The sequence below is a fragment of the Urocampus carinirostris genome, chromosome 17, assembly GCF_059441175.1.
Source record: "Urocampus carinirostris isolate Australia breed hairy pipefish chromosome 17, RoL_Ucar_1.0, whole genome shotgun sequence".
Classification (NCBI taxonomy): Eukaryota; Metazoa; Chordata; class Actinopteri; order Syngnathiformes; family Syngnathidae; genus Urocampus; species Urocampus carinirostris.
In genome coordinates, this window is record NC_142365.1 from 25,036,475 (window position 1) to 25,051,329 (window position 14,855).

At 38.9% G+C, this 14,855-nt stretch overlaps 1 protein-coding gene across 1 annotated transcript in view; it reads left to right on the top strand.

Annotated features, from left to right (window-relative positions):
- med13a (mediator complex subunit 13a) overlaps positions 1 to 14,855 on the top strand; it is a 166,748-nt gene that overhangs the window by 130,358 nt on the left and 21,535 nt on the right. The window contains exons 12-17 of the mRNA XM_088320935.1: positions 1,129 to 1,250; positions 2,500 to 2,590; positions 3,507 to 3,715; positions 5,166 to 5,356; positions 11,845 to 12,755; positions 14,174 to 14,341. Of these exons, the coding sequence (XP_088177061.1) occupies positions 1,129 to 1,250; positions 2,500 to 2,590; positions 3,507 to 3,715; positions 5,166 to 5,356; positions 11,845 to 12,755; positions 14,174 to 14,341 (1,692 nt within the window). The remainder of the gene's footprint in view (positions 1 to 1,128; positions 1,251 to 2,499; positions 2,591 to 3,506; positions 3,716 to 5,165; positions 5,357 to 11,844; positions 12,756 to 14,173; positions 14,342 to 14,855) is intronic.

Sequence of the window (14,855 nt, forward strand, 5' to 3'; positions counted from 1 at the left end):
GTACGAAACCTGCTTTTTGAGGAGAGTATCTTAAACTACAAGGCACAATTTCTTTAAGACTATTTTAGGAAGCTACCACATCCTGGGGGTTTCAAACATTGGAATTAGAATTGTCTTTATTGTCATTGATATAAAAGTCGTGAACATTGTTTATGACAAAATTAGACATGGAACTTCAGGATAACAGATGTTTTTGATTAAGTGATTAACATTTTTATTTCTTTCCACTGGTCATCATATGCAAGGTTACAAACGTTGAAAATCAACAGCTTTGATGAACAATTGACAGAGCAGAAGGAAAAAAAGGGCGGACAGGGAAAAAAACAAAGCTTATCTAGGTTACGTCCCCTTAACAACCAAAACACTTTTTGCAAAATTCCTGTCATGTAATCAGATTTTATAACAAGGCATTTTGAATATCATGAATCACATCTCATCCTCACACAAGAGAACTAATCAAACATGTAAAATATAGATCAGCTTAATCATGTATAGCATAATATGTCGATTTCATGTTTGCCTTCATGTTTGCCTTGACATCTCACCCTCATTTATGATTGTTTGTTTTTACTTTTCTTTTTCTTTCCCTTTCGCCTTTTTGTTATTTTTTTGCGTGAGTAGAGCCAAAAGTCAATCTTGAACTGATGAAACCACTCTAGCTGTATTTTCCATTTTGATACTGAGGGCCTCGAAATTGTCGTTGAAATTGTTGTAGAGGTCTGCTTTCGGCTTGCTCAAGGGTCCGTACAGGATCTCGAACATTGAAAAGTGCTTGGAGCTGGGGTGAAGTGCTTGTAAATGCTTGAAATTGTTGTTGTGTTTCTCTATAGTCTGCTAAAAAATGAGGCCAATACTGCTCTCTGGTGGCTTTGCTTTGCTATTGCATTTTTTCTTTCCTCGTAATTAAGGTGGCATTAATATCTATGAAATTTTCATATGAAGCTTCATCTATGAGTCAGGCCCAAGAGGACAGGTTTATGCTACACCTAACCAGGGCACTATAAAATGTGTATTACTGCAAGGATTATGGATCAATCGTGGACATTTATTATGATTTGATATTTTCAGTCTTATGAATTATAAGTTAGTAAAACTGCTTGGGTTTAAGTCTCAAATGTTTGCCTGCAGATCAACAGGGAGCAGGTGCTAACAACCGTCTAGCCTCCACAAGCTTGATCCACGAGACTGACCTGGCGGTCTCTTTCAGTGACCTTGACAGAATCTTCAACTCGGATGAAGAGGAACTGGGGGTGAGTTGGACAGTGTCCTTATTTGTAACTGTGTTTTTGAAATCACAGATTATTGAACACGCGAAGTGTGAGTACATGGTTTTTGCATACAATCTATACATATTTTATCTGTGTATTCATTTTTATTTTCTGAGATAATGCATTTTAAAGACTGCAGCCTTGTCTTTGTCATCCTTAGCTGTGACCTCATCGGAGGAACACCAGCGCCTTAGCAAGCCAGATGCCGTATTGTTTTACGTTTTAATTAGCCGAAGAAGTAACTAGTCTTTTCAGCAAAGTTTTAGTAATTTTTGTGGAGGATGCCTATGTGTTGTGTCACTGCTGGATGCAGTAATTGTACAACAAAGGGCGAGCATACAAAAAAGGGCTAACTGGCCAAAAAATAAAGGGGGAGCCGTCAGTTGGGGGCCAATCTGGAGTAATCGAAGGGCGGCCGCACCGCAGCCTCAGTGGAAAAATGCAAAGCTGGCAGATCAAAAAAGACGTAGTGAGCAGATAGGCTAAACGGGAACCAACAACAAAAAATGGCAATGGCTACAGAGACTAACACAAAGCTGGCCGGAAACTAACAGACCAAGTAACATGGTAAAACCGGCGATAACACCAGGTGAGCTGATTAAAAAAATATGCTGAGCAGCCAGGCTAACCAGGAACCAACAATGAAAAGCGGCAACAGCTATGGCAATAAACGCAAGGCTTACCGGGAATAAATCAAGGGACACGGTACAACTGGCGCTAATGCTCGGCTAGCCCGCCAAACAACACACAGCAGGCAGCCAACCAGCACCAACTGGGAGCAAACAAAACAGGAAAGTCCTCGGTACCCTTGACTTTAGTAGGGAGCTCGCCAGACAAAATTATACCAACCACGACATGCGGTGAAAACCAAAACAAACACAAACAAAAAGCCATTATCGCCTACCTCCATGCGCAAAAGAGCAGTCCGCAATCGCTGTCTGTTTCAGAGCTGGCCGTTGTGTTGATGGGATTCACCATTTTGAAAATGTTGTGTTACTTCAATTACGTCACAGCTCTACAGCAAACAAGCCAGATGTGTCAACCTTAAAACTGCATGTCTCGTGTCCACCACGTGTCGAAAATTTTGCAAGAGGAACTCTATGAAGAGGAACACTACACATTCTGTACCTTATTAAAACAATTGCTGTTTGGGAATACCACAATGTGTTTTGTATATTGTTTTGGTCTGGTATTAAGTGCTAAAATAATTTTTTTCTGTCCTTTTCCACAGCCTGGTTCCAGATGGCCCATAAACAGAACAGATGATAAATTTGGCAACAAGGAGCCTAAGCCATCCACTTTGGACCCAGTATCATGTATTAGTAAGTATTGCTTTCTCATCCATCAGTATGCGTCGTTTTATGTTATTTGACACATTTCAATATTTTAAACGGTTACGTTAATGAATCAATACCTAATCATTCATGTCGGTATCGCGGTGCATCCAAGAATCTGAACTTTCTATCACCCTTAGTGCATACTTAGTACTACATTTACATCTTGCCAGTTGTATAGAGAAATGGATAGTCATACCTGCTAACTCTACCCAGGTTTAGTACGAGTGCTTGGAATTCTTGAAAATGCTTGTATTTTTATGTTGCGTTTTCAATGTTTTAATTTGCTTGATTTTTGGGTGAAGTGCTTGCACCGCTTGAAGTTGTCGATGGACCACACATTAAATGAAGAAAACTGAATCAAGTCTGCTTGAAAGAAATTCCGACATGCCTGTTCTGGTGGCTTCGCTTTGCCATTGCATTTCTTTTTACCTTGTGACTAACACATGCTGGCATTAGTTTGTATGTGAAGCGTCATAGCCCCCTACACAACGTGCCCAAGAGGACAGGTGAAGGAACCAAGATGCTGGGTACTGGAGAAATTGGAAAATTGGAAAACAGCCCCAAAGACCAGAGATCATAGATAGAAACGTTTCAAAATATAGCACAAAGTATGTGCTAGCAGCAAGATAGCAACTTTATTTTAGCCATCAAAGTCAACAAGAACAAAAAAAATGTTCTATTAATTGTCACTGGATTTCTTCATTTGAAGGTTTTAGAAAAATTGGCCTTGAAAGTGTTTAAAAAAAAAAACATTTGAATTTAGCCATGAAAATGGTTTTCGAACCGTGTGGGCTCCACAATATAAAATCACTCTTGTTATATGATAGCACTGTTGAAGTTTTGCAATGAAAGGCTTTTCTGATTCTCTAGTGAGCGTGCTGTGTTGGTTTGATTTTCCCAGGCTCAGCAGACCTGCACCAGATGTTTCCCACTCCTCCCTCCCTTGAGCAGCACATTATGGGCTACTCACCCATGAACATGTACAGTAAAGACTCATGCATGGATCTGCCACCTGCGATGACCATCCTGGATGGAACGTCGTCTCTGGGGGGTCACTTTAAGATTGAGGTGGAGGAGAGTTTCTGTAGCCCAAAGCCTTCTGAGATCAAGGTGACTTTGGGGCAAATTTGTCTGATGAAATAAAGCATGGGTGGGCAACTATTTGGAGTCGCCAGGGAGCCGCATTGGGTTAAAAATAATTGACCAAGGGGCCGATCCTGGAGACCTATACAGTTTTTTCGTTATGAACGAATATACATGCAGACATCTACATGTTATATTTCTTATGTTTGTTTTTAATAAGATTAGGCTCATCAAATTGGTGTTGAAACGCTCAATATGAAAGAAAAATAATACATTAGGTCCCTGTTTTAGGCACTCAGTTTGATATTAAGTTTTTTAACACTGTTGTATTTTTGTGGTATTTCCATTAAAAAAATGTATATAGTATTTTTATAGTTTTACTGTAGTTGTATATATTTTGTAGGATTTCTTCCATAATATTTCTGTATTAATCTTTTGGAGTATTTGTCATAATATTTCTGTCATAGTGTTCTATTACAGTACTACTGTTTTTTGTAGTATTTCTTTAGAAGTATTTTTGAAGTATTTCAGTTGTGTAGTAGAATTTCTGCAATATTTCTGTAGTATTACTGTAGTTGTATTTTTGTAGTATTGCTGTCGTAATATTTCTGTAGTATTATTTCAGTAGTATTTCTGTCGTAATATTTCTGCAGTAGTATTTTTGTAGTATTTCTGTAGTGTTTTTTCTTTTCAGAATGAAAACCAAATTACTTATTGTTTTTAATCACTACATTTTATATTTTGTAGTGATTTTGTACTTTTTCTGTAGTAGTATTTTTGGGGGGAAACACACCAAGCAAATATGGGGACAAAGTTGTCACTAAAAATGTTTTCCTACATTAGCAACTATTACACATATTGTCACATTTCAACCATTTTCATTCAGAGGGCTGGATGAAAAAGGCAGAAGGGCCACGTGTGGCCTTCGAGCTGTAGTTTGCCCACCTCTGAAAAAGAGCACAAAAGAAAAAGATTCACAGCTTTGGACTTTTTAGCTACCATGCTTCTTAGCTTTCCTTTTCCTTTGTCTTACAAGAATATAAAGTTGACTTATGTCTCTGGCAGAGTTATTACCATATTTTCCGGACTATAACCCGGTTGTGCCTTATATACTGCAGAATACGATGTATAAGATATACATGCATACAGTAATTATAGGTATTTTGCTTTATTGTTTCAAAACCAATTTGAAGAAACTATTTTATTTAAATACTAAAATAAACAAATATAATGTGTAGATGTCTGTGTGTATCCATCCATCCATTATCTGCACGTATACTTATTTACATTTATATTCATATATTTATTTATTTGTTTATACACAAATACACACAGTAGCTCTTACTCTAGTCTCAATTTTATGCGATGTGGCTTTTTATGGAAAAAGAAAAAATGTTTTGGGCGTGCACCCTCTAGCCCGCTGTGCCTTATAGTGCAGAAAATACGGTATATTAATTTTTTTGTTTTTGTTTTGCAGGATTACTCATTTGTGTACAAGTCAGAGCTTTGCCAAGCGTTTGTTGGCTGCTCCATGTTCGCACCATTGAAGTTATTACCCAGCCACTGTCTGCCGCCAATCAAACTACCTGAGGATTGCATCTATAGACCGAGTTGGACCAGAGAGATGCTCAATCCCATGCCTGTCATGTCTATCCTTAACAAAGACAGGTACAGCTTTTCCAATTCACGACACATTTGAATCTATGGTTTTTAGCCAATACTCTATAATAGGGGTTTCTAAACTTTTTCCTGTGAGGGCCACATACAGTAACTTTACCCCTCTCTTGAGGGTGCTGGGTCAGTTTGTAACAGTGAAAGTGTGACAATTACAGGAGTGTCTGAATGTAAAATAAATTGTTTTCCAGAAAGCCACAATTAAGTAACCTTTCTGGATGCTTTACAGATCATCCATCCATTATCTGCACCGCTAATCCTCAGTAGGGTCGCGGGGGTGCTAGAGCCTGTCCCAGCTATCTTCGGGCATTGGGCAGGGGACACCCTGAACTGGTTACCAGCCAGTCACAGGTCACACAGACAGACAACTCACTCGCTCATTCACACTTAGGGACAATTTGGTCTGGCCAATTAACCTAACATGCATGTTTTTGGAATATGGGAAGGAAACCGGAGTGCCCGGAGGAAACCCATGCAAGCACGGGGAGAACATGCAAACTCCACACAGGAAGGTTGGATCTCATGACCTCAGGAGTTTGCTGCACTCGCGCTAACCACTGCGCTGCTGTGCCTCTGCTTTACAGAACAATAGTCAGAAAATAAATGATTAGAATATTAAGTCATTCAATGTCGTAACGTATAAATACGTTAAAGAAGCGTTGTGCCCGAGTGCCAAAATGTAAATATACGTTTTTCTTGTTTTATTTTAAATTATGATTTTTGTATTGCTAAAAAATAAGATAACTATGCTAAATTTAATCATTAATTATCTGCCAACAAAACAAAATTACCATAAATCAAGCATGCGCAAAAGGCATTGGTGAACTAGAAGGACAACCTCAATCTTCATCCAACCATTAGCAGTAAAAATTAGACCGTTTTTGTGATTCTCTTCGTGTTTACATGGCCTTACGTATCCCCGTTTTCATTAGTTTACTTTATGATTAGTTTGATGTTAATCTAATTGACCTTTCCCATCACATAAAAAGTACTCGGCTTTATTGTTATGCACATCTCACACGAATAAATGAGCTACCTAGTCCTCAAATGCGCAGTGATGTTATTATTTTTTTTTTAATATGCTTAAAACAGATGTCACTGTCGTCACTGCTCGTATTGACTCACTTAGCCAGTGAAGCATCTTTGTGACTCAAGCCGCTGCCATCTCTGCCCCCGCAATCATCCCTATTTCCAAATGACTTAGATCTTTTTTTTTTCTTTTGCTGCTTTAACTGATCTAAAATGGAGACACTTGCTGAATTTTGATAAACACAGGATGGGATTACATTTTATCTATCTATTTACCCTCTCTGTCTTTCTGTCTGTTTACCCCTCTCTTTTTACCCCTCTATCTTTCTCTAAATCTCTCTATACCTCCCTCTCCATACACTTCTCTTTCTGTTTGCTATATCTATTTATGTATCTGTCTGTCTTTTTGTCTCTATCTCTCTACATCTAACTTTACCTCTCTATCTCTCTCTAACTCCTTCTCTACCTCTCGCTATTTCTCTCTACATCTCTCTCTTCCTCTATATCTCTTTTTTACTCTCTCTCCCGCTCCATACCCTTTTCTCTCTATATCTGTTTATTGTATATATTTATCTATACGTATATGTGTCTATCCATCTTTATGTCTATTTGTCTCTCACTATCTTCTGCGTCTATCCCTACTTTTATTTCTACCTCTCTCTACCGCTCTCTATTTCTTTCTACCTCTGTCTCTCTGTTTACTCCCTACCTCTCTCTCTCTCTCTCTATACCCTTCTCTATCCCATTACTGTATCTATTAATCTGTCCGTCTTTACCCATCTTACTCTACCTCTACCTTTCTATCATTATCTTTCTTTCTCTCTCGCTCTCTCTCTCTCTCTCTCTCTTTCTCTCTGTCATACACAAAAATCTACAAAAATATGCATGTTTATATTTATTTAGTTTTAATTATATATATATTACTTAGGTAGAAGATTCCCCAAGAACTTGGTTGAATAAATGTCCGTTAGTTCTTGATCCCTGGAGCAGATCCATAGACCTTACTATCAACAGCTTGGTGTTTATGGAGTGTTTGTCACTCTGCCTCTCATAGCTGGAGTTCTTTGTGCCAACATTTTGAAACCTTTGCACGGCCGTTACCCGTTTCACAGAAAACAACAACACCGTGCTACATTTTCACGTCTGGTCAGGGAACACAAGTCTTTATCTACTTCAAAACAAGTGGTAGTTTGTTCCTGAACGAGTTTACTCCTATCACTGATCTAATCACCGGTCTGTTTCAAACAAACAGTATTTGTCTATTGTTCATTGTTTTAGGTATGGAACCTGGTGATGTAATATTTATAAACAGACTTAATGCAAACAGTATTAGGTGTGTGACTGAAAAACAGTAATTACCGTAAATTCCGGACTATAGAGCGCACCTGATTATAAGCCGCATCCACCACATTTTAAGAGGATAACCGCTTTTGTACTTACACAAGCCGCACCTGTATATAAGCTGCATGCACCCACATTTTAACATGTAAAACAATCACAAAATTAACCCAAGCCCGACTTAGAGTCCCGCGATTGTAACTGAATATAAAGTACAAAGTCCAAAAATCATAGCCTGTCAAATGAGCGGAAAATGATACCCGTGCTTAAAGTTTGATGCAGATTTGCAGAGTCCTGGTCTCGTTGAAAATAATCCAAGGGAAAAAATTTATATTTCCAAAGGTAATGGTGGGAAAAATATATATCCACTATTGTCCGCTGCGTCCACAAACACGTCTCACCTTTACTCCACTTCCCGTCAGCCCCCGTTGTTTAAGCCCCTTCTTTCTGATTTGCCCGTGGAAAACATATCAGAATAAGTCTCTAAAATAAATACATTACAAAAATATACAGTTGCAAATACATATTATACATGGTTACACATATTTACAAAGAAAGACGGTACACCGAGAGAGTTATCAAAGCTTTAATAATAATATTATAACTTTCATCCCAAACCGTGCCTGTGAAGAGTAGCAAAACGCTACTATCGACACGCTCGCAACACATCAAACGGAACTGTTAAAAAAAACATATCGTAATTGAAGAGACCACGGTAAATCCTTGTCTTCCTCCTTATGATTGACGTCATTAAAGTCGTCTTCCTCAGTGGGGAAAGAGACTTTGTCAATTAGACGTCTTTCCATGCTCCCTTTTTCGAAAACACGCTAGCAACACGCTCACAAAGTACATTTACATGCAGTAGCTCTGTTTCCTTCTTCATCGGCCTGCTCGATTGCATTTAGCTTGAAAGCTGCGTCATGTGCCTTTCTTTTTGCAATTTGCATGATGAGGATATGTCTACGCTGATTTAATTTATGCACAAGTTAAGAAGCTGTAGCCTTCCTCGGTGCATTTATTCCACCGGTCTAAATCTTATCTTTAGTACTCGAGCGCCACTGGTGGCTGTTAGAAAAATTACATAAATTGGCCGCATCACTGAACAAGCCGCAGGGTTGAAGGTTTGGCAAAAAAGTAGCAGCTTATAGTCCGGAATTTACGGTAAGTCAAGTCAAGTCATGTTTATTTGAATAGCTCTTAATCACAAAAAGTCTCAAAGAGCTGCACAGACCACAGATTATTGCAAACTACAGACTATTATTACACCACCCCCTGATCTAAAACCTACATGAGGGCAAGGAAAAACTCAAAAACTTCAACATGAGGAAAATGAAGAAACCTTGAGCAGGAACCGCACACGAGATAATCCCCCTTCCAGGATGACCAGGCAGCAATGGGTGTTTCAATAACAAATAATACAAGTATATTGCCAACATAAAATATAGGTTATTCATATGCTATAGAATAGAATTGTGTTTTGCGCCTAGTTTTAAACAGTTCCACTGAGGTTGCAGATCGAATCTCAGGGGGAAGGGCATTTCACAGGACTGGGGCCCAAATGGAGAACGCTCTTGAACCTGCGGATCTCTTCTTGGCACTTGGGATCACTAGTAGACCAGCATTTTCAGAGCGAAGGCTCCGGACCGGAACATATGGCGAAATTAAATCTGAAAGATATGAGGGAGCAAGTCCATGCATGATTTTGTATACTACCAACAGAACCTTAAAACACATCATAAGCTAACAGGGGTCCAATGAAGGTTAGCTAAAATCGGGGTAATGTGATCAAACTTTCTTGTCTTAGTTAAAAGCCTTGCTGCAGCATTTTGTACCACCTGAAGCCTCTTGATTTTGGACTTTGGGAGACCGGAGAGTAGTGCTTCATTAAAAAAACGTGATTCAGTTACCCCAGATTACTGATACCAAAAAGTAGCGCGTTACTCTGAAAGTAACTCCTCACAAATTAGCGTAAATACTCGCATAGAAGCCAACCCCCTAAACGGCATATAAATAGCCACATAAATAAAAGAAATGTAAAAAAGGTGTACACCAACCTATGGAAGCAGTGAAGCTATCATTTTTTGTGGCTTGTGCAATATTGAGAGCTTGCAAACTAACACTTAGCCGAGACAGTCCATATTCATTTCGGCTTCAAACCACTCCAAGATCTCCTCCATTTCTAGGCACTGCCCAAGACGTTTTCTTTTTCCCCCTCCAGGAACGGGTTATTGCTTTGTTTTAATTTTACAAATAAAAAGACCAACATTTCTGCAAGTTTTTACCGTCAAGTCTTTGCTCATGTTTACTCCATTGATTTACTGTAGTTTGTTTTCCTTTTATAAGCTACACCCTCTTCCCATATGCTGCGTGTCATTTGCTGTTGGTTACACACAACCAAATACACGCATGTAAACTGACTCCTTAATTTCAGTTTATAGTTGTAAATTAGGCTTAGATGCAAGTATAGACAGTAGGGAGAATATCTCCCTGAGAAAAAATTCAGCGACCTTGTACTCTGAGCCTAAGACAGCAGCACCATAACTGTATTTATTTGTATTTTGTCGTTAAATATAAAAATGCCAACCTTCAGGTTGTGCTGTTGGTGGAGAGAGGGTTTGTGAAAATGTGAGTGACACAGGGGTGGTCAGAGGACATTATAATTCCTTATCTGCAATTAATCAGCAACGTAATAATGCAGTAATGCAGCCACTAACGGCAGTAGTGTTAAAATATTTTATTGATAACACGTTACACTAATTCTTACCGAGAATAAGAATTGTCTTCCAGGAATATGTTCCTTTGTAATACGTTAGTCCCAACACTGAATACAAATAAAACAATGCCATCAAAAATTAATAAGACTTGTTACACAGGTTATACATTATACTGATCATTTAAACCAAGGTTACTGATGGGCAGAGAGGTAAAAAGGTTTTGCACTTGGCAGGAAAAACTTGGCCAAGCTCCAAGTAATCATGCCTTACAATCTTGTAACAATGCAAGGGTGTGCTGCCTTTGAAAACGCGTCTCGTCGCAAATGCACCCTGGCTGCGCTTATAATCACTATATCAGGGACTTCCCCGATATGGGCCGGTGCCAGGCAGGTGATGTTGCTCACATACAGAAACATGCAAGAAACAATGAGCTTCCTCAATCTACAGCGGCATCCACACAGCCTAAAAATAATCATTTTCTCAAAGGATCACTTGAAGGAGAAATGTTTGTTGAATATCTCTTGCAACTCATTCCCGTCCTATTAATCAGTGTTCGTACGGTTGTTTGAAATCCTTGAAAATGACTGAATACCTTGTCATTATGACATTGTCATGTGAAGCGCCACTGCCCCCTACTGGCTACACCCAAGTGGATAGCTCTATTTAGGAAAACCGGTTCTTTTAGCTTCTAAACAGCTCCGATTTTCTTTTTAATTTCTATACTGAAAACGTCGAAAAAGAACTCAAAATACATGAAAATGCAAAACAATAAAATATAAATAAGATATAAATAAATGATAAAATGCAAAACAAAATTTAAAATTCTATTTTAACCAATGTAGACAGATAGAATGCACTCTGCTTCAGAAGCATACATATCATAAAAATGAGTCCAATTTGGCTCATTTTTTTGTTTTTATTCATCCAGTACTTTATTTTTGGTCTACTGTATTGAACTCAATTATTACTTTACAACTATTAAGCCCTTTCCGTATTTGTAAACAAGTGTGATTTAGCCAATCGGTGCTTGCACTGTTGAAGCAGAATGGCAGAATTTGTGTCAGTTTATAGCAGACCATTGACACGAAAACATACATCATACCATTCTAAATAGCACATTGTATGTGCTAGCAGCAAGATAGCAACTTCATTTTAGTCATTAAAGTCAACAAAAAAAACTTTTTGGATCGGCGCTGGATTTCTTCCTTTTGATGGTACTAGAAAAAAGTGAAAAATAAGCCTTGAAAGTGCTTGAAAAGTGCTTGAATTTAACGATGTTAAAGTCAACGTACCTTGCACAAGGACAAAATTAAATTGTTTTTTGAGCATTTAGCTTTCGATCAATAGTCTGTAATTTACTGTATTTTTTAAATTTCATGTTGCTTTTCTCTCTCCTACCAGCAATATCCCAAGTGTGGGCAGCGTCGCCAATGACCAGGACTACAACCAGACATATACGCCACAAACTCACACCCCCTTCATGTCCAACAGCGCTCCACCGAGCAACAGCGGCACCGGCATCCTTCCGTCCCCAGCCACCCCGCGTTTTTCCGCCCCTACCCCTCGTACTCCGCGTACCCCCCGCACTCCTCGAGGCCCCTCCAGCGTCCAGGGATCCCTCAAATACGACAACTCGGACCTGTACTCTCCGGCCTCCACTCCTTCCACCTGCCGCCCTCTCAACTCGGTAGAACCGGCTACCGTTCCTTCCATCCCCGAGGCTCACAGCCTCTACGTTACTCTGATTCTCTCCGAGTCGGTCATGAACCTCTTCAAGGACTGCAACTTTGACAGCTGCTGCATCTGCGTATGTAACATGAACATCAAAGGCGCAGACGTGGGCGTGTACCTCAACGACCCCGGCGGTGAGGCCCAGGAGGCCTGCAGCTGCGGTTTCAGCGCCGTGGTCAACAGGCGCTACGGCAACGGCTCTGGCCTCTTCCTGGAAGACGAGCTAGACATCATCGGCCGTGGCTCGGACGGCAGCCGCGATGCTGAAAAGCGCTTCGAAGAGCTACAACTTTCTTCTCTGGATAGAACTGGCTTTGGGAGAGGAGACCAAGTTCCTGATGAGCTGATTCTCCTCCTGCAGGACCAGTGTAGCAACCCTTTTTCGCCGATGTCAGGTTTGGATGAGGGAGCGACACGAGGTCCTGGGCCGCCTTGTGTGAGAGTGGAGGAAAGAGATTTTCACAGCGACTGCTTTATGGCCCTGGAGCACGGCAGGCAGTTTATGGACAACATGTCAGGTGGAAAGGTGGATGAGGCGCTAGTCAAAAGTACTTGTTTACATCACTGGTCCAAGACAAATGGTAAGACATCTTTGCAAAATGTTGAACAATAGAATATATGGTGTTGCAAAAAAATAATATTATTTGAGATGTAAATATCACAGAAAATACATGATTAATACTACTGAAATTCAAAAGTATTATTCAGGGTTCGTACGGGTGCTTGAAATCCTTGAAAATACTTGAATGTTTTCAGGGTTAGGAAAATGCTTGAACTTTGGGTGAAGAGCTTGAAAATGCTTGAAATCGAAACTGAATTTTTTTTAAAAAGTCTGAAAATGACGCTGACCAACCTAATCTGGTGGCTTGTCATTATGGCGTTGACATGTGAAGCGTCACCGCCTCCTACTGGTCGCACCCAAGAGGACGGATCTATTTAAGAAAAGACAGGTCTTTTGGCTCACTGAACGGCTCCTCAGATTGTCTTTTTTAAAAGAATACATTATTAATATGAATAAAACAATTTAAATATTTAGTAATTAGTCATTTCAGGTGATCCCTGAAAAAAGAACAATGAAAATATGCATAGATCTACAAAAAAGAATAAAATATAACAATTTTAGCTTTTTACATACTCAACAGATTTTAAAGTCGAACAACAACACAAAATCCCTGAAAAAGCAACAGAATAAAATGAAAATTACAAATATTGACTTGTCAGTGCTATAAATAAATAATTAAATGCCAAATAATTAACTATTTCAGATTTTATTTTAACCAATTTAAAACAGAAGCTCATAAAAACACACAAGAAATATAAATTAGAATAAGTAAAACAAAAAGTATCTAAGATTTAAAGCAATATGCTTCGGAGAAATCCAAATTAACAGAATAAGTCAAAATTTTTCCGTCTTCTGTATTGAACTCAACACACGACCGTGTTTGTAAACAAGTGTGACGTAGCATTGTTGAGGCAGAATTTCATACTACATGTTAGTTTATAGCATCCCATTGACACAAACAGATGATAGATCATACATGGGAACCCCTATAAATAAAACAAAGTATGCGCTAGCATTTTATTTCAAAGTCAATAAAAAAAATATTTTCATCCGTGCTAGTTTTCTGTATTTGAAGTAATTAGAAAAATTGAATAATTGGCCTTGAAAGTGCCTGAAAATCTGTATGAACCCTGATTAATGTTGAAGATCATAATATTTTTTGTTTCCGAATCTGAATGAGAAATTCAAAAGTGTGTCGCGTAAGTGAACAATTTCACAAATGTTTAATAGGGGCACTGCTTACGATCATTGTCCTACTTTTGTTTTATCGAAAATATTGGTTTCCTTATTTTATTAGAAAAACAAGTATATAAAATATGGAATAAAAAAAGCACACTTTTAATTAGGAAAAGCGAATAAAATCGGGGTGCAACTTACAGACCAAATAGGAACTTATGCCTGCAGTACTGTGAAATTGAATTGTCCTGTGCTCCTCAGCAGTGGACGTGAGTGCTCTGTGCTCTCAGGACGTTCTGCGAGTATTGATGTCCCTACAGCCAGTGCTTCAAGATGCCATCCAGAAAAAAAGAACTGTGAGATCCTGGGGTGTTCAGGGCCCCCTCACCTGGCAGCAGTTTCACAAAATGGCTGGACGGGGCTCATACGGTAAATTGCTAAATGTGACGTTTTGAAACTCTGAGTGTGACATATATGTGGACTAAATTGGAAATGCGTTACCATTTTGGTGCAATTGTTGTAGAATCAAACAATTTCATCACTGATTAAACTAAATAGTAATGGTAAGAGCACCTTCTCAGCGTATCGATCCCAGGACCATATTATTGAACCTCACTTTTAAGTTAAACAATCAACGACCACTACCGTATTTTCGCCACTATAAGGCGCACTCCCCAAAAATAGTCTGATGTGATATTTTTTTCATATATAAGACGCACCAGACTAAAAGGCGCATGGATTTAAAACAACACAAAAGTCTAGTATTGCACAAATAATAAGGAACCTTATTTCGGCATTGACAACAAGGATCTGGGTAAATGAAAAGGGCTCCGCTATCTAAATAGAGATGTGGCACTTTAATTAAAATGGCATATCAATCCTAGGACAATAATTTTGATTTGATACAAGCACTTGCTTAATATGGATAATATCTGGATTTGGA